Raw genomic sequence first — 20,014 nt, 5'->3', positions numbered from 1 at the left:
AAATTAATACTTGAAAAATGGAAGGCACACATTTAATTTTGTATCTGCATACTCATACAAAATGCAGGTCTAAAAGTATCATAATGTTTAGCTGAAAAAACAAAATCACTGAAGAAAGTGAAATGACTTTCTAAGAGTACAAAACATATCACAGCTCCTTTGCTACCCTAAATTTAAGTGACCTATTAGTGCCTGTGAAAGTTCTGTGATTTACAGCAGCAGCATCTTTCCTATCATTCCTCCCTTGTGTCTGGAATAGGATATTTAGGGAAAAGAGGTCTCAGCAGAATATCTGATCTTCCTGCCAGAACTGAAAGGGCTTAAACAGATGTATGACCTACAACTGACCATGGTGTCTTGAGCTGCAGCAAAGCTCTTTAACCTAAAACATAACTAAAGCTTTCCAAAGAAAACTGTTCCAAGGCAAACTGAGTGATCCCCAGTGCTGGACATTGCCTTCCAGCCAAATTTCACAAAGTTTTCTTCACATTATCTAACTGTTCGTCTTCTTTATCTGCAGATTAATGATTTTGATGTTTTGCAACAATTAGAGAAGAGTGAATGATGCAATCTTTAGTATCTGACTTTCAAACTCATATTTAAAGTGTTGCAAACTCCAGTAACTTGAAAAGAGTTAAGTTTCATTTGGACAATATTTATGGATGGAGAGAGGACTAAAAGCTGCTGTTCATGAACTAAACATCAAGGATGCAAACACTTGACAGGATTACACTTATTAGGGGCTCTAGCAAATGAGCTGAGTAGATACTTTTATAACTTCTGGTATTGGGGTGTGATGTCAGTCAGACATGAGTGAGGTGCCACAAAAAGCAAATGGCCATGTGGCTGCAGTTTGTGATGGATATGACCTCTCAGACACTAAAACTCTCACACCCTGAAATTTATCATGAGGTCCTAAAGAGATGTGTCTCCAAGGTGCCTCTCATCCTCCTCCAAGGGAAGAAAATACGATACAGGAAAATCTGAGTTCAAAGGTACAAGGAGAGCTCTGTTATGTCAGTCAGTTTAGAACATTTCCCTCTTACCCAGAGTAAAACTGTTTGGACTGGAGAGAGTGAGCTGGAGAGAAATTGGCTTGCAGGTATAAAAATCACATAAGCCTCTGGTGACTGACTTGCATAACAAATCTGTTCCTGAGATTTGCCCAAAGGCTATGTGCATTCCTAGGATACAATATTTATTGATGAAATACACCTAATTATGGCTTCTTTCAGCTTGCTTTCTGCAGCCAGCTGCACCAATGCACAACCCCTTTGCTGAGTTAATCCTTCAGAGCTGAAATGAACACTCAATGACACAGCCACGAGAGGCGGGGACAATGGGCTTTGTTCCACTGACCATTTGCTCTCTCCTCTGCTTCTTCCACACCTGTTCCTGCCACAAACCTGCTGTCCCAGCAGCTGTAGCCCTTCCTCAGACTTCCCTCCTTGGGAATTGGCACACCTTGGTTTGACATTGCAGAGGTGCAGCCCTCTTTCTCCACACTCTAAGAAGTCACCTGCTTGGTTGTGGCTACCAGCACCACCTAAATGGCTCTTTTTTCTTTGTGGCTACAGAGAAAATTCCCTACTGCAGGGTCTGTCCCACACACCAGACATTCTGCAGGGTCCTGTCTCAATGGTGCTCAGCTGTAACACTCCTTGGTGCAATTTGAGGGTCCAGTGAGTCATGAAATGACCCAGTACTTACAGAGACCCCGCTCCAGCGGGGCACAGCCTGTTTGCAACGTCCTCTGCAGCTCCTGCCTTGCCCCACTGAAGCTCCTGTTTGGATTGGGAAGCTGAGTCTGCTGCTTGTCCCATCCTTTGTCTGTACTTACATCTAACCCAAAGGCCCTCTGTGATATATTGATCTCACATTTCAGCTCTGCTCAATAAGAATTTTGCGTAGGTGGTTGAGTGAAGAGTCGGGGGAAAAAACCAAACAAAAATCTTCCCCCAGACCTGTCAAGAAGCCAAATATTTTCATCATGCCCTGAACCTTAGGCCAGATTTCTGCTTAATTCTGTCACCCAGTGTGACTTGGAGCAGCTTTATGTCTCCCCACTTTGCAGGTCATCTTTATTCAGTGTATCCAGTGACAGACTGCTTAGTGACAACACTGAAATATGAAAACTCACTCCACACATTACATTTGACAGCTTTCAAAATTCTTACATTAGAAGTCTAACCAACTTACTCATTAAATGTATTGTACCTATCCATATGACGTGACTGCTGACAGGTTTTATAATTATGTCCACTGAACCACAGCAAAAATATTTTTCGGATATTAAAGTGAAATCTGGGATGTAGTTGAAGGCACCAGCAAAATGGGAGAACCATAAGGTTGATAATAAAATGGCTCTGATTGTATCAGCTTGTTACCTGCACACATTTTATTTCTTTATTACATTGATTACTTCAGTGGAATTCAGTCAAAGTCACAAATAACTTGGGGAAACCTTAAGAAGTTATTTTTCCAATATTTCCCACCCACACATACTTTTCGAAATACATTTAATTCTTAAAATGTTACATGCAAGGGCTAATGCTCTAGATGTAATATTTAATACTCCTAAAAATGTAAAATAAATTAATTCCATTGCACAAATTATACCTAGGGATGTCACTTAGGTTGCTTTCTGTAACAATGGATCTGGTGCAAAGCCTGAGTCATACGTGTGAGTCCAAATCCCCATTTGTAACATTTAAGAAATGCTGATGGCAGATTTGTATTATTATATAATTCCTGAACAACTAACCCAGCCTTTTCTACAATCCTCATCCAATATACAGATGAATTTATTACAGCATTTCCTCTCCCTGGTTTTTAGTTCATTTAATTTCTGGTTTCTGTTAGCTAGGTGCGTCTCAAATGAAGCACATTTCTGCCAACATCACAGCAACTACAATAATACAGCTGTAAAATAATATGCTGAGAATTTGTTTTGTCTGCATAAGAGACTTTTCTACTAAAATTTAAAGGTTCCAGACCTAGTATTAGCGAAGTATCCCAGCTATCACATTCTCTTTCATCTTGGGAGGGCAAGAGCTTTTCCAGACATCGCTCAGTATTCTTAGGGAGCCTTAAATTCTAGTTGTAACCATACAAGAACCAAACTATATGACCATAATACGAACCCATAAACTTTTCTGTGTTGAAAAGAAAGTGAAAAGCAAGTTAGGGAGAGCCGAGGAAAAGTAATAAAGCTTTAACAAATAATTTCAAGGCCGCACTTCAGCAGATGACACCAAGGGAAGTTGATGATGTGGGTTAATGTTTTGCTCAGTAGAGACTCTTGCGGTAGGCGCTAATATGGAAATGCTGCCAGCCAGACACATAAAAGCACATCAGCCACCTACCCTGCCAGCTAGAGAATGCTGGGACGTGTCACTGTCAGCAGCCCTCATGGCAGGGATGCCCAGCTGGTGGCCACAAGATCCTGGGGCTATTTTCAGATTCTCCGCTCGGTAGATCTTGTGTTCACTGGTAGCACCTTCCAATGGCTCCAGAACGTAGCTGTTGTTTTCAAACACAATAATTCCCCTGGGACAGAGGAGAGCAGAGTGAGACTCATGGTTTTCAGGAGCTTGTCTACACCGAAGTTGCACCACGTTTAATAAGGATGGAGTCTGAGAAAGCAAAGCACTGATTTACAATGTCACGGGCGAGCGGAGCAGGAAACATCAAAGCTGTACATTTGTCATTGCAGCACACGCGATACTTTAAAAGAAGCAATGGCTCACAGAAATCTGTCTCTTCTGAAGTGCTGCACTGCAGAACAAAATGATATTTGTGTTTTATTTGCTTTCCATTCTCCCAGTGATGCATTGCCGACGCCGACGGAGCCGCGGCGCACGGCTTCCGAGGAGCCGCGGCAAATGGGAATGAACAAGAGCCTGGAGAAACGCTTTGGGAAGCAAAGGTACAGTGGGAAAGCATTCATTGCAGTCTGCAGTGTGCATTACAGCTGTTAAACCAAACCCTGATGGGAGCCTGGGCTCTGCCAGATCAAAGAGGCCTCGCAGTGTCAGGATGGATTATTAAATATTGCACAGTGGGCAGCAGAGTGAAGCTCAGAAACGGGAACAGTTGATTCCTGTTTCGCTCATTTTGCTGCCCAAAATAATAATTTTGACAGCAATACCACCTGCTCCCTGAGGAACTCACAGATTTTCCAGTGAAAGCCCTCTTGCTGAATTCTTTAAGCTATGGCCTGCAAGAGGAAAGAGGGTCCTTGTGCTGGGTCCTGCCCAGTTGTCCTGAGATGCCACAGCAAAAGAAAGGTGACAAAAGGTTGAATATCTGGGGGTGGCCAGCCTGGAGAAGAGAAGGCTCCAGGGGGACCTCAGAGCCCCTTCCAGGGCCTAAAGGGGCTCCAGGAGAGCTAGAGAGGGACTTGAGACAAGGGATGGAGTGACTTTATTTTCTTAGTGTGTCTTTTTGGTGTTTTAGAAGTGTCTGCCCTTTTTATTCCTGTCTGTGCTGCAGCAAAGGTAAGATGCTACAACCACTATGAGGCCAATACATGTTGCTGTACAATTTTCCTGCAGAAAGTTAAAAAAAGAAGGATAAAATAGGAGAAAGAGGAAGGGCCCAAAAGCAGGTTAATGACACCATGAAGCCTGATTTAAAAATAAAATTATGGTTATTAGGACAAAGCTGCCTTAGCTATTCTATTATTAGGAAGATACGATGAAGAAACTCAAAGTCGTTGGTCTGCTAACAAATTAAGTGAAGCATTAATTCCAAGCTGGCTGCACAATTTTGCTACAGAGCACCATTAACACCAGCTCAGCCAAGCCCATAGACACTTTACTGGTGACTGGAACAGCTAAAAGTCCGAGAAAAAAAGCAGCCTGGAAAGCCATGATACCAAAATCTGTACAACAGCAGTCACAGGAGCCTGTTTTACTGACCTGAACCAAGGCTCAGGGTCTGATAATTCATCTGCAGCTTCTCAGTCCCCTTGGCAGAGCAGGTAAGACACATTCACCCATCACACGGCGTGCTGGGAGTGATGGATCACGGCTGGAAAAGCTGGACGGATTTATCCCAGCAACCCTGCAGCTCCAGCCAGGATCCCAACAACCCTCCTGACACACGAGACACCTCCAGGCAGGTCACCCCGTGATTTGAGTAACCTCACACCCCACAGCTCTCAATTATTGTCAGAGCTGCCTTACTCCTTGGAGGATTTAGGAAACTAGGACAACATATTCCCTTTACTCCAAAAACCAGCAGCTCTGTAATCAGCACAATCAAATAAGGATTGTTGTCTTTGCCTTGTGCAATTAATCATGTAATTTTGGAGGCAGGAGTCCATTAGTCACTGTTTGAAATGGGCCAGCCTGAGCAGCTCCCTGTGTTGACAACTCAAAAGCAATGGCAAAGCATGAAGAGGTTTATTTTTAACGCTAGATTTGCCCTTCTTAGAACATTCACTTTCAAAATTAGAGGCTTAAATAATTTTCTTTAATTACTTACACTAGAAAGTAATTAAACACTTAGTTGTATCCTGAGTAGCATTCTCTCCTTTTTTTTTTTAATATTTTAAAGTGAGCATCATGTTTGCAGAAGTTCATATCCAAAATGTGCTGCATCAATGCCACGTTTCCGATGTATCCCTGATGTACCCAAAATCTGTCTAAAAGAACTAAATGACCATTTCTTTTGAAAGAACTAAATAACCACTTCTTTACCCCTTATTTCCTTTACCTGCTGAGGGCATGGACAAATGATCAGATGCCAGAGTGATCAATTTGGGTTTTTCCTGAGCATACCAGTCTGATTCCCATCCCAAGGGACAGCATGGGCCTTTAAGGACGGTTCCACCTTTGCCTATGGAGCAATCCCAGGACAAGGAAAATCTGCAGATTCAGCATAAAGGGAAACAGACTTTTCATTTAAGGCACAATTATCCCTTGAGTGCTGCCTACAGGATACCAGCACTTGGCTTGTGACCATCAGTAATAAGATAATGAATATCAAATATGAATTTTCTTGGCCAGCTCTCTGTTTTTGACTAATTTTCCTTTCCTACAATTGCATGTTTTCCCCTTCGTGCATTGCCAAGCACAGCACCTTAAAAATGTAATGAGCCAAGAGTTATGGTTCCTTTCTTTTTCTTTGGTGTGAACAGTACCCACCAGTTATTCAGGACTGAGAATTTGAGGCAAATAAAATAAATCCATAGCTACTGTTTCCTTCCACTCTCCTCAGGTGTTTCCAAGGAGCCTCTGTTACTCCTCCACCATTTCTGTGTCTCCCTGTGGATCATGGTTCTCCCACACTCCTGAGTCAGCCCATGTTCCCAGAACCTTTTGAATTTTTCAGGAGCCATTAATGTTGAACAATATAGTGTTTTCCAGTGTGGCAAATAATATATTAATATGGCAAACAGTATATCAAACTACAGATCCCCAATCAAAAATTATACAAAGAACCCCAAAGAGATTTCAGCAAGTTGTTAAGACCAACTTCTACTGCAATCTGTGGGATTTCTATCAGACAAAAGACTACCAGAATTCCCAGGATCATAAATATTTGAGGGGAAGAAAAGCAATAAGTATTCAAATTTTGGTGTCAGGTGTCTAATTCACGGCCATCTGTGTTTTCCTCTGTCCCAAACCCTACAGATGCTGGGAAGTCAGAAAGATTTGCAAATGAGGCAGGCAGGAAAGCCAAGAGACAATCCCAGCCCTACCTGAAACAACCCCTCTGTCTTCTCCATCACTGGTAGCAGAGAGGGAGGAAAAATATCCATCCCACAGAGCACATCCAGACATCAACTCCCAGGCTCAAGGCCAACTGGAACCAGCTCCAGTGTGGTCCAGAGCCTGAGTTAAACTTGACTCCATCTCTGCACAGGGTTTGGTCCCTGCTCCTGTCTGGGGGTCAGCACTGAACAAAGCACATCCACATCCCTGCTGATCCACCCTGCACATGGAAAACCCGCTGGTGTTTGCCTCCTGTCCTCCCTTCTGAGCCATGTGGACACGTGGGGAATGTCTGTATGAGACAGGAGAACTCTCCCCATCTCAAACAAAAAGAAATTAAAACATAACTCAGATAATTAATGTTTCATTAATCGCTGTTTCACTTGCCAGGAATCTCTCAATCAGGGAAACTCAATTTAATGGAATAATTCCACTTTTTAAACTGTCTATAAAATCAAATATAATTTCTTTTTTGTTCCCTCTTAAAAAGGAAAACCAAAACAAAACCTAAAGCGAGGCCAGTCATATTTCATAAATCAACAGGCTTTAGGAAATCTCAAAATATAAATGGGATTTTTCTTTTCCAACTTGCCAGCAGAAGCAAAGGTCCTGCCAACATAAACCATCAACACATACTTGTCTGAGAAATTGTGATGCTGAAGCAAAACTTGGCTGGGACAGCACTATATGAAACTATTATATATTATTCTGCTGCACTATACAGGGGAAATTAAGTAAATTGATAAACCTGAGATCCACAAGTGCAATTAAACATTTGGTTTTAATGAAGCTCACAGTTATACTCATTCTAAACAATAATAATAAAAAGCTCCATTACCACTGGCAGAGGAACGGAGATGTCCTGAGTTTGTGAGAAATTAATTAGAGGACAATCATGCTCACACACTGGATACTCACTTAAAGCCTGTCCCTGCCCACAGACATTGCAGTGCTCCTGTGCCACCTAAAAACCTCCAGGTCCTTAATTCCACAGCTAAAGTTACAGCTTCAGAAGGAAAGGGACTGATCCCACAGCTGTTCCATGGATTTCAAGGAGTTTTAGGTGAAAAGGTACCAGAATTGGAGCCTCATGACCCTGGAGTGCAGGGCTGCTCAACAGGCACCGTCTCAGGGGGTGATCTGTGCACTGAGAGGGTATTTTTATTTATTTTTCTTATACATTCTACATTCCCAGGACTCTGAATAACAAATTCCCAGGCAAGTAAGCAGGCAAACAAACAAAAGAGGAAGAAAAATGAAGTGGTGACTGAGGACTTCACTTTCAGCCTGTTCTAATAAGTTGCAGATGGATACTATGGGGATAAATGAGCAGTTTGATCTATTGACTGTTTTTCTAATAGAGCTGATATTTAGATATTTTTCAAATGGTTTGGTCATTCTTTAACTTTAAAGGACTGGGAAATACAGAGAATGGGAGTCTGGAGACAAAAGTGCTCCTGTCTCCACCAATGCCCCTGGTCACCTCTTTCTGCAACAATTCCTCACCTCTAAAATGGAGTAAATTTTAGTATCCACAGAAAAAAATTATCTATTGATGAAGAGCACAACACAAGAGCCAAACAATCCCATTATCCTACTGCACTGCACAGCAGGATTCCATTAAAATAACAAATCTGACCCAAATCTACCAAGGGCAGCATCTCAAAGGGCGGTGAGAGCAGTAGCACCACTGGTTTTACATCTTGCAGGAGTGGTGGAGGTGTTCTCACACAGACACATCATTACTCACAGGGCTTTTACTCCAGCCAGTTCCTTTCACAAACCTGAAAATATAATCTCTGGAATGGAATTATGGCCAGAGACTTGTGCAGCATGCACTTCATCCTTTCTCAGTGCAAGACAGATCTGTCCAGAGTGGATGCAGATTGGGCCCCAACCTTGATTCCCGGAATTCAAGCAAGGAGTTGCTTGAATGGGAAGAGAAAATGCAATTTCATGTCCAGCATTTGGGCTGCAAGGAACAGTAATTGTGTTGTCAGAGGAAGTGTCACATGAGGAAAGGAGAAGGAGAAGGAGGAGAAAGAAGGGGCATTGGCATCTGTGCCAATTTAGTGAGCACACTTTATAGCACCCTGCAGCCAACAGACAGGAAAAGAACATTCAAACTTGCACATCCCACTAAGTGCCAGAAGCAGTGGATGGAGAAGCAGCAGGCTCAGACAGCTGGGTAGGGATCATCCCTCATCCTTGTCCTGGCAGCGATCCCTGGGCACTGGGGACCCCGTGCACACTGTGGTCAAAGGCTGGACATTGTGTTCATCTCAGATCACAGAGGTGACCCCGATCCAGGAGCTGCTCCCCCTGGAACAGGCAGCCTACAGAAGCTATGAAACCCCAGAAAGTGAATGGTTTTTAATGTTGAGCTCAAAATCCTCCAGGAGTTTTCTGGTCAGATAAATTACAAACCATGCAGGATGTTTATATGAACTAAAAGCTCTTCAGAAAGTATGGAGGAAAAGCTCACATCCAAACCAGTGCTTTTCTCAACAGGGATTTTCTCCTAACTTAACTTTTGGATGAAATCTCTCCTTCTGTGGGGAAATGATGCTTGAGAAGTCGTGACGAATTTACATTTCTTTTTCTCACTGGTTTCCTACTTCCATTCCTTTTAAAAATAGTTGATGTCTGGAGTGTCACATTTAAATCCCCTCTTCAGCTGACTGTGTCTGCGCTGCAGTGAGTTCAGCCAGAGCATTTGAAAAATGGTATTGGCAGCCTCAGGTACCATAACTCTGTAATCCCAGTAAAAATGAGCATCTATTCCATTCTGGGGCCTTCTCCCCATCCCTGTCGCTGTGGACACAGCATCTTTCAGCTGCTGACGAGGCTGGACAATGACTGAACACTTTCCGTACGTGTGACTGGGCTTATTATCTAACAATTCGGTAAAATACCTTAGGATATTCAAGTGCATTTTGGTGTTTCCTGGGAGATTTATATCCCTAGGCTCCTGAGGAATTTTTGGGAGCACCTCTCAAGCTCTCCCCATCTAAGAGGTCACTGCAGATGCCTTTGTAGCATCACATTCCCATGCCAGAGTCCTCTGCCAAGGGAGGTTTGTGCCCTTCTCCAGGCTGCAGCTCAGGGTGGATTCAGCACTCACAGGGAAAGCAATCAGGGAAAAAATCATTCGAGTCTAAACAAATTTAGCACAGAAGATGTGAGCAGTGGCCGCAGGCCAAAATTATTTGCTAAAAACTTGAAGAGCCTCCAAGCTAGATAAACAGAAGGGTATTTCCTGAGGACAGGAAGGAAACAGCTCGACTTTGTCGTACCTTCACCTTCCCACAAGCTCTGACAGTCTAATTGGCTTTCTGATCCAGATGGACACACAGAAACCCTGATTAGCCATTGTTCCCTTCTCGTGCATTCAGCATTTCCTGACCCCTCTCTGCCATTCAGCTCTTCCTTCTCTGAGGAGCCAGCAGGATGCAGATTATGGCATGATTGTGATCTCCTCAAACCTGCATTTTAGGCAGCTCTCAGCATCAATCCCACAATTTCTGCCACTGTGCTCCTACATGAGGCGAGGAGCTCGAATGTTATGTGTGTGAAGATGTAACAGAGCTGGAAAATGTGTGTTTGAGAGAGCTGTGCTTCCTCCTCTCTCCTCTTTATCTCTTACCCCTCTATCTGCCTGATTAACTTACACCAGAAAAACCTTAGCTTTCAGATTTCACACAATTCTTCCTTGTCACGGGGCAATCGTGTCGTGTTCAGGAGCTAATAACACATCTCAAATGCTCAGCCATGTGGAGGGAAGATGTTGATGGTTGGGGGAGGTCAGAGCAAGGTTCCTCCAGCTCAGCACCCCATCTCTGGCCTTGGCCAACAGCAGGAACTCAGGGGTGAGAGATAAGAACATAACAAGCACCCCCAGCTGGCACTCCCAGCTCTGAGAGCAGCAGTGTCAGGGACATCTCCGGGTTCGACAGACCTGGAGAGGCTCCCTGAGCTCCCCTTCCCAAACTGTCACGTCTTTTCAGAATCTATTGATACTTTTTACACTGACACCCGCCCATTACAGCTCCAGCGCTTCGTTACGTGAATAAAAAGTACTTTCCTTTGCTCTAAAGTTCCATTTGATGTCTCCTAATTTTGAGGTTATGAAGGATATTCAGTAATTGTCCCCTCTCCAGCATGACACTCAACCTTGTTTTATCATGCTCCTTTTCTCTGTCATCTCCTTTCAAAAGTGACAAATCCTAGTCTATTTTCTCTCCTCGGATAAAAGCTGCTCCATACCTTTGATCACAATTTTTGACCTTCTCTGTACCTTTTCTGGATATAATCTCTCTTCTGAGATGGAACTGGGGAGGGGAAAACAAGAACTGCATGCAGAACTCAAGACGTGAGGGCTCTGTGGATTTATGAAGCGGTAATGAGGCTTCTTGTTTCATCCTCTATTTCTATCTCAGTAATTCCTATGATCCCTTTTGCTTCTTTGACTGCTGCTGAGCACTCAGGCTTCAGAGCACACTGAAATGTGGAACTTACTCTTTATGAGGAGTTTCATGTCTTTTAATGAACTCTGCTGATCTGGGGGAAAAAGCACAGCCCCTACCTATCCACACCTGGAACAATGCCCAAGGTGCCTGTCTGGTGGGAGTGGGAGGATATTGGTTCTCCAGGATTTCAGAGGGCTGACAGCGTGCACTTCCTTTCATTAGATGTTTTTCAGACACTTAAAGCTCAGCTCCACGCAGCAGCTGTGTGAGGTAGGTAAGTAAGAATCATTAAATGGATTTCACAGATGGAGAAAGTGAGACAGAGAGATTTGTCCAATTCACTTAGGAACTGTCATGGAGCCAGGAACAGACCCTGAAAACGAGACCAGGCTTCCCTTCCAACAGCTGCTGCAAGTGAAAGGGCTGCTCCAGGGACTGTCCCCACCTGGGGCCACACGGCCTCACAGTGCCTTGTGTCTACTCCCACAGCTTGGAGTCTTTATCATGACATGGAAAAGAAAGAGCCCTTGCTCCAATGAGTTGGTGACAAGTACATTATTCTATCCTATCCTACCCTACCCCATCTTTTCCATAACTATTCTTTCAAGCTAGCAAAGCTGCCAGCAAAGAAAACCATGAAATTCTTTTGGGCTGCCCTTCTTTCGGAGCCACCTGGTCTAGTGGAAGGTGTCCCTGCCCATGGCAGGGGGTGGAACAGGATGAACTTTCAGCTCCCTTCCAACCCAAACCATTCTGTGATTCTGTGATTCCGTACAGGCAATATCTGGGAGTTATTGCTGCCTGGGAGTTGTTGCTGTTGGTTATTGGGCTGTGAAACAGGTTTGGTGGAGTGAATCAACAGGCACAGGACCCTTTTCACAAACTGTTCTCGCTCATGGACACTCTTGTTTACCAACCTCGGCAGTGAAGCAGGCACAGATACTGCGATTTATCCTCAGCTGATCTCCTACTACAACAAAACATGCACTGCAAAGGAAATTTCCGAAATTTTGTACTGCAAAAGGTGCTGCAGTTTTTCCTGTGGAGAAGGAGGCTAATCCTGCCAGCTTGCACTCTGGGGACTTGTCTGCAACAGTGTCAGAAAAATGTCACTGCCAGCATCTGCTGTCTTGACATATCTGAGCTACCTAAAACTGAGAAACAACTCTGGGAGCTCCACAGCTGTAAAGCGAGCACTCTGGAGAAGAAAGAAAAGACTTCTAATGTGGAGAAGGGTATTTTCTCTTGAGACTGATTAATTTCCAGGTAGTCTGGAACAAAGACATCAATGCAGACCCTGTCCCACGAGGTACAAATTTTCCCTGTAGCCCTTGCAGAACTGTGATCCCTTTAACTAAAATACTGAGAGCTCTGCATTAGGTTTTTACAAACAGTTTTAAATTCTGGATATATTTTACAGCGAGAATGACAGATGAATGCTGACTGTTCATGCAAGGGGTTCATTAAACTTTTGGAAGATGCTGGATCCATAGTGGAGCACCCATAAAGCCCCTGTCTGTGTGGGAATGAGCCAAAGGAATCCCATCCACTACAGCAAATGGGTCCCAGAGGGAGGGATCAAACTGTTTGCACTCTCTGCTGCTCTGTCCCAGAGCTCCCTTACAAAAGCCTTGACAATGCCACTATCGCACAAAATGCAAAACCAAGGGGAAAAGATTCCAGCCACTCCTGCTGTTTGTGGATAAATTAAACCCAGAAAAGGCTGAGACAGCTGGAAATCTGACAGGAAAACTGGGTTTTCCAGGGAGAACGCTAGAGCCAATTTACAGTTAATTACTGTGATTTGGAACAGCTCTGTGAGTAAATACCAGTCTCTGATTGTCCAAGTAAGGAAGATAATTGTTTCCTGAACTGTGTCCATTGTGTATTGAAAATGTTGTCAGACCATTCCTTTGTCAAACTCGGAGAAGGTTTGGTTTTCAGCGATGGGAATCTGCTACTCTGCTGTTAACAAGCAGCTAAAATCCAAAAGCTGAGCATCTTACCTGCCACAAACACAGTTAATTGAGCTCCACAACCGTGCATATTCTATATGCCATAGAATCTTTGATTCTCTGATTTATGAAGCCACCTCTCGTAATGATGAAGCTGCTGGACAATGAGTGATTCCACAGCTGGCAAAGCAGTCCTGACAGCACTGGTGAAACGGTTTTGAGGAGAAAGAGGCCTGGAAAGCCACTGGACACTGCCAGTACGAGAATGAGCCTAGCACTGCAGTGCTGCAATGGGCACAGAGAGGGATGGGCAGCAGGAGAGAAGGGATGGCTCTTGGAAAACCCCCCAAATTGTGTTACCTATCCTTTGCTTTTTCTCTTCAGAGGAACTAGAGGGGAATTAATTTGTAGAGATTCATCTAACATTTGAAAAAAGACAGAATCATAGAATCGTTTATGCTGGAGAAGCCCTCCAAGGTGACTGAGTCCAACCATTCCCCAGCACTGCCAAGGCCACCACTGCCCCATGTCCCCAGCTGCCACATCCACATGGATTTTAAATCCCTCCAGGGATGGGGACTCCACCACTGCCCTGGGCAGCTGTGCCAGGGCTGGACAAACCTTTCCATGAAGAAATTTCCCCAATATCCACCCTGAGCCTGCCCTGGCCCAGCCTGAGGCCGTTCCCTCTCCTCCTGTCCCTGTTCCCTGCGAGCAGAGCCCGACCCCCCCGGCTGCCCCCTCCTGTCAGGGACTTGTGCAGAGCCACAAGGTCCCCCCTGAGCCTCCTTTGCTCCAGGCTCAGCCCCTTTCCCAGCTCCCTCAGCCGCTCCTGGGGCTCCAGCTCCTTCCCCAATATTGATTCATTCATTAAAAGTCAAACCAAACACCCAGGAGCTCGAATCTCACTGAAATCTTGGCTCACCTGAGTCCCGAGCAGGTGCTGAGGCTGACGGAGGACTCGGGGTACCCCTGCACGTGGCCATGGTAATAGCAGTGACCCTGTGGCAGGAAGAGAAAACATTTCAATGGTCACAAATGCTCTTTGCTCCTGGTTTTCCAGCCCTTTTATTTCAAGGTGATTATCAGTTTCAGGCTACAGCATTCAGAATCACACTGACAGCACCTTTCCTGTCCCACCAAGTATTCACTGGGCTTAACAGGCCAAAGAGTTCCTAAATGGAAACCTTGGGTGCTCTTTAAACCCCAAAAGGTTATAGGAGCTTTTTTTGTTTTGTGTTCTCATTTTTTAAAGGATCAATAATGTTAAATTTGTATGACTGCACCCCTTTTTCTCTTTTATTTAAAGCTACAATATGGAATATTTTATAAAATTAATCAGATGAACAAATCAGCTGCCACACTTTACTGCTGTCTAGAGAGACCCCTATTTTTATTTAAGGGCATTTAGACCTATATCTAAAACTAGATCTAAATAGATCTATATCTAGATCTATTTAGAGTTAGACCCATCCCTATAGGAGGTAGGTATGCAAAAAGAGAAATATAACAAAGCCAATCCCAACCCTATAACTTGAAAAAAAAAATCACAGAGCAAATGAAGGAGAAGGAAAACAGGTTGCAAAGGAAACCTTTTATTGAAATACCCAACCAAGTAGCTGCATGTTATTAAAAACAACCAAGAATAAAGGGGGTCTTCTATTTTGAGAGACAACAGTCCAATTTCATTTTGTGGCTAGGTTATTATATTTCTTTAATAATCCAGTGCTTGCAAAAGGCACCCACAACAGAGGGTTTCTAAGCACATCCACATATCTGTCTGGAATCAAGGCTAATTTTATTGTTGACTAAAGGTTATATTGCATTCCCAATTATGTGACTGGCTGGAAAGCAAGGATTGTGTCACGCCCAGCATTTCTTTTCTCGTGCTCCTTTGAATGCCAACCTGGAAACTGAAAACTCTGCTGTGAAAGGTTCCTGTCTGATTAAGGGAAGTTATCAGTGGTGCTGTAACCTGACAGTCATCTCCCTGTGCCTTTTAATGCTTCGTTCATGATTGCATTAATTAACCTTTCCAGTCTGGGGCATGGTTTCCACTCACAAAGCCTCACAGAGTAGACTTCAAAAGACCACCTCGATTTTGGTGAAGAAAACAATAGTCATGGAAATGCTGGGCAGGATGGAACGATTCAGACAGGAATCTTCTGCAAATGAGTTTATGCCAGGAGAAATGTTTGTTTGATTTCCAGCACGAGCAAGTGAACACAGAACAGCCAGCTCTGACTTTCTAAACACAAATCTCAGTGGCTTTTCTCAGTGGAAGAATCGACAGAAACAGGGTGAGAGTGTTTTACTCTCGGGTATTTTTATCATCAATCCTCATAAACACATTAGCAAAGACAAAGCCACAAGAGAAGGGAGGGAGTCATAGATTGAATTTTTTTGGGGGTGATCACTTCAGTCACAATTGCTGTGGATGTCAAAGCTTTCGGTGTGGGTGCACTACTTCACTTTATTTTAGTGTTAGCAGTTACATGCATCCAGTTGATACAAGAAAAATCAATGCCCCCCCCCTCAAGCACTGAGACCCTTATATGCTAAAATCAAAAATAAATTAGGTTTATTCTCATTTCTTAAAGCAAGCATGAGGCAGAGGTGACGTTCCCAGCTCCTGAGAAAGAAATCTTTGGGTTTGAGCATCACCAGAGCTGAGTACAGGCCCAGTGAAGGGGGGAGGGGAGCCAATATCTCACCCCACGCAGCTGCTGCTGTGGTCCAGCTGTCTTTATCTAAGAGTGAATTATGGCAAAGGGCCTGATTTCTTTCCCTCTTCACATACAACTTGTCATTTTATTAACTCTGAGCTCCTGGTTGTGGCCCATTTCACAATTTCTCTGAGATCCAGCTACGTGATGCCAAAGTTCAGTATCGAAAATGTAAACTTATCAGAGCATGGCCTGCAAGGGGACTGGTAGAAAATTGATTTCTAGCTCAGTAACTCCACTGAATTACAGGATTTTTTCTCTGCTATCAAATCTTTTTATTCCTGCAAACTAGTATATAAAATGGATGACCCCTTAAAAGCAAATAATTACCAAGGCTGATCCATCATACTTAAAACAGTACTCTACTCTTACTTGAGATCATTTAATAAATAGCAGCTTTTGACAATTTTTCAGGTGCTATAAATTGAAAAATAACCCAGGCACTGACTCGTGTGCTAGAGAACTGCCCAAATGACAGCTCCACAAACCTGCCTTGCTTTGACCTCCAAGCAGAATTTGACTAAGCAACTTTTCAGTGGAAAATCAGATTTGGTTTCAACTCCAGACTGTATTGATGCCCTCAGTGAAGAAGAGATATAAAAATAAAATCGGAGACTTATCTTTTCTCAACCATATTGCAGCATTTAATGAAAAATGAATTCACTGTTCTCTCTCTTTTAGGCAGCAGAATGCACTGTCATTATTAATCACAACTTACTTTGCCATTATGCAAACAGACATTGTTTTTTAGCAAGGAAAACCTGTCATTAGCTGTACACATAGTCCTGTTAGCTCAGGTAAATCTCTAAAAGACTCATGTGCTTCATTTATTTCCTTTTACTTCCTTCAGGAGTCTCTGCAGCCTTCCTGCTTCTAAAACAAATGACTATTTTCTCCCGAGCTGATTTTGAAGGAGATATGAGGACCCAGCAAAATGAAAGCGCTGAAAGCTTCCAAAATGATTGCTTCACTTGGGGTGTCTGGAGCTATAATGAAGATGCTTTTTCAGAAGATGTTACGCAGGGAAACAATTCCTTCCCCTGATCCCAGCAAAGCCCATTATGGATGGAAACACAAAACACGATGCCTCTGCTGACAGTGTCAGTAAGTAAATACCATAACATAACAAATACTTTATGGGACTTAGGCAGATAAAAGATAAGCTTTGTAATTAAAATGGCTTGCTGCATTATTTCTAATTAAGGCATTCATGCTGTCAGAGGACAAAAAATGTTCCTGCCTTAAGAGGTTTTATAGGTAAAAAGCAGGTTTTAACTACTTATTTTGACAAGCTGTATTTTTAAAAAGATATATATATATTTTATAAATATTGATATATGCATATTTATACACATACATAAATACTCATACACACACACACACAAATACAAGCATGAAGTACATCCATAACACATTTATGGCCTGGATTTAAAAGTAAACCAAACCAACACCCTCTCCCAAACTCCAGCCATGACTTCCCCAGTGAGGAAAGACACCCAAGCCTTCAAACATCTGACATGAACTTTTGCATTCTGGAAATCAGATGTTTAGGGGTTTTTTTCCAAACAGAACCAGGGCTTTTCTCCATAACTGATCAGCCATGGCTGCCATAATTAACAAATTTTAGTGGGCTTATTTCCAAGAAGCAGAAAAAAAATCTCACAAATTTTAAAAGTCATCTGGTTGAAACTCCAGAGCTCGCCTTTAAAGTCTCCCCCTAGAAATTCACGTGTAGGATCAGAGCAGTCACACAGACACTGAAGGCAACAGCAAAAAAAGATCACACGTTGAGCTGTTTCATCCCAGGGCTCAGATCCTGGCAGAGAACATTTTGGACTTTAGGGATGAAGCATCATCTACCCACGAAAGCCCAACCTTACCGTGTGATTGTGTGTGAGAACCACGTCAGTGCCGTCCTGCAGATAATGGGTCTCTGTGAAGCCTCTGGCTAACAGGCCCCTGGAAAAAACAGAGCACACGGAATATTGAGGCCACCTCACCTTGAATTTATCCTTTAGCAGTTCTGTTTGAGATAAGGATCAAAGCCAGGCATTAAGGATTCGATAACTACAGGGAATAAAGGAAAATAGAACTCCAAATATTGAAGCTGCAGGACGCGAACACTTCCTGTGGTAATTGTGAATAGACTACAAGTTTCCAGACTCTTTTCTCTTCCAAATGAGGACTCTGTGCCAGCACATTTCAGTGTTGAATCTTCCATGTAATTTTCAACACATTTTAGGTTAAATGGGAAAACTGGGGTTTGGAGTATTGTTAAGTAATGGTGGTTTGTTGAAAAGGAAAATGTTTTCCCTGTGTTCCTTATTTTCCCATCCAATCTGTTGTATTCATCAGCAAGTGACCACCCAAAGACTAATTTTAGCACTTGGTGAGTGAAACAAACTCCTTCCATTGGCACTCCAGGAAAAACACTGCACGAACATCACAGAAGTTACAGCACTGGATTTATTCTGGTCATCTGAAAGGATATTCACAAATGGAAATGTAACAGAATGATGCACCAGGAGACTGTGCAAGATAAAGTCTGGGATGAGGCAGTTTGTTCCTATTCTCTCCACACTTCCCCTCCAGCCTTTGGCAATGGGATAAAAAATTTGGACTTGCAATTGTCATTTTCCAGGAATCTCCAGGGAGAGGCATGTGTATGACAACTACGAAAACTCTTTTTGTAGGGAACTTGTGGAAGAGGGAAAGCTGCACCTGCCTCTTTTTTAAAAAAAAGAAATCTTGCTATTGATCTGTGTTCAATTCCTTATCTAAAGAGCATTTCTAACAAAGCCAGAAGGAGGAATTCTCATTCACATTTACTCCTAACATAGGTCTTGAGCTGTGTCCCTCATCACAAACATCCTTGAGTTTTGACAGAATTTCTGGTGAAATGCAAAAGCACAATATAGAAGGAGGCAAGAGATAAATGCCACCATCACCTTCAGAAACCCGGAGACTGTAGAGTATTGAAAATCCCTGCCTCTGCATTTCACAGCGTTCATCCTGTTCCACTTCAAATTGTGTTTGTCCCTTGGGTCGTTCATTCAAATAAACCAGGCCCTTTCTTTTATTTAAAGCTGGTTAATGCTGCACCCGTGCAAATATTCTGGTGGGAACTATTCCACAGTCGTGGCACACATTTCTTGTATTTGTATAAACATTGCAACTAGAGCATAAACACACATTTAATTTTCATTACTGATTAATTTGCAGCACATTAATATCCAGTGGCTCCATCAGGATCCGGTTGTGCTAGGAACTCTACGAACACTTATTAAGGAGAAAACCCAGCTTTAAAAGCCTCTGTCTTGAGGAAGGGAAAAGAAAAAAGAATGAAACAAGACCTAAAACTAAAAAGAAAATGAAAAAAAGAAAATAAGGAAGTGGCAAGGAAAAAAATGAAGACCTGACGCATTATGGTGAGTATTCAAGCAGGGATGCTCACATTTAACTTTTAAATTTTTCAGCTTGTGGGAAATATTAGCATATTAATAGATATGGAATGTTAAAACACTGCAGCATTTGGTGGGTCCATAGGAACTGGATCTCAGGCAGCCACCACACCCACAGCAGGATTCAGGTGCCCAACCAAACATCTCGTGTTGGTTTAGATACACAATAATAAATGACACCAACCTCCAGGGACACCCGTGGTGCCTCACAGGACATTTAACTACAGTGGTGATCTCACCTCTTGTGCCTGCAGCCTCCTCAAACCCCGCCAGGAACTGTATCCAGTGGGCTGTATCCAACAATCATGGAATGCTTTGGGTTGGAAGAGACCTTTGAGATCTTCCAGTGCCAGCCCTGCCATGGGCAGGGATACCTTCCACTGTGCCAGATTGCTCTGAGCTCCATCCAGCCTGGTCTTGGGCACTGCCAGGGATCCAGGGGCAGCCCCAGCTGCTCTGGGCACCCTGTGCCAGGGCCTGCCCACCCTGCCAGGGAACAATTCCTTCCCAAAATCCCATCCAGCCCTGCCCTGTGTCAATGTGAAGCCACTCCCCTTGTCCTGTCACCGCACGCTCTTGTAAAAAGTCCCTCTCTGTTTCCTACTGTCTCATTATCACAAAGAGCAGTTGCTTCCATAATTATCTTTATTTATCTAACACTGCTAAGTTCTGCACTTAGCA

The 20,014-nt window shown here is 43.3% G+C and overlaps 1 protein-coding gene across 1 annotated transcript in view; it reads right to left on the bottom strand.

Annotated features, from left to right (window-relative positions):
* Positions 1 to 20,014, bottom strand: part of ADAM12 (ADAM metallopeptidase domain 12) — a 171,186-nt gene that overhangs the window by 56,664 nt on the left and 94,508 nt on the right. Inside the window, 3 exon segments of the mRNA XM_019291242.3 lie at positions 3,366 to 3,549; positions 14,072 to 14,148; positions 17,753 to 17,831. Of these exon segments, the coding sequence (XP_019146787.3) occupies positions 3,366 to 3,549; positions 14,072 to 14,148; positions 17,753 to 17,831 (340 nt within the window).

Source organism: Corvus cornix, chromosome 6, assembly GCF_000738735.6.
Source record: "Corvus cornix cornix isolate S_Up_H32 chromosome 6, ASM73873v5, whole genome shotgun sequence".
NCBI lineage: Eukaryota > Metazoa > Chordata > Aves > Passeriformes > Corvidae > Corvus > Corvus cornix.
Note: the sequence above shows the minus strand (reverse complement) of the source record. Positions and strands in the feature narration are given on the sequence as shown.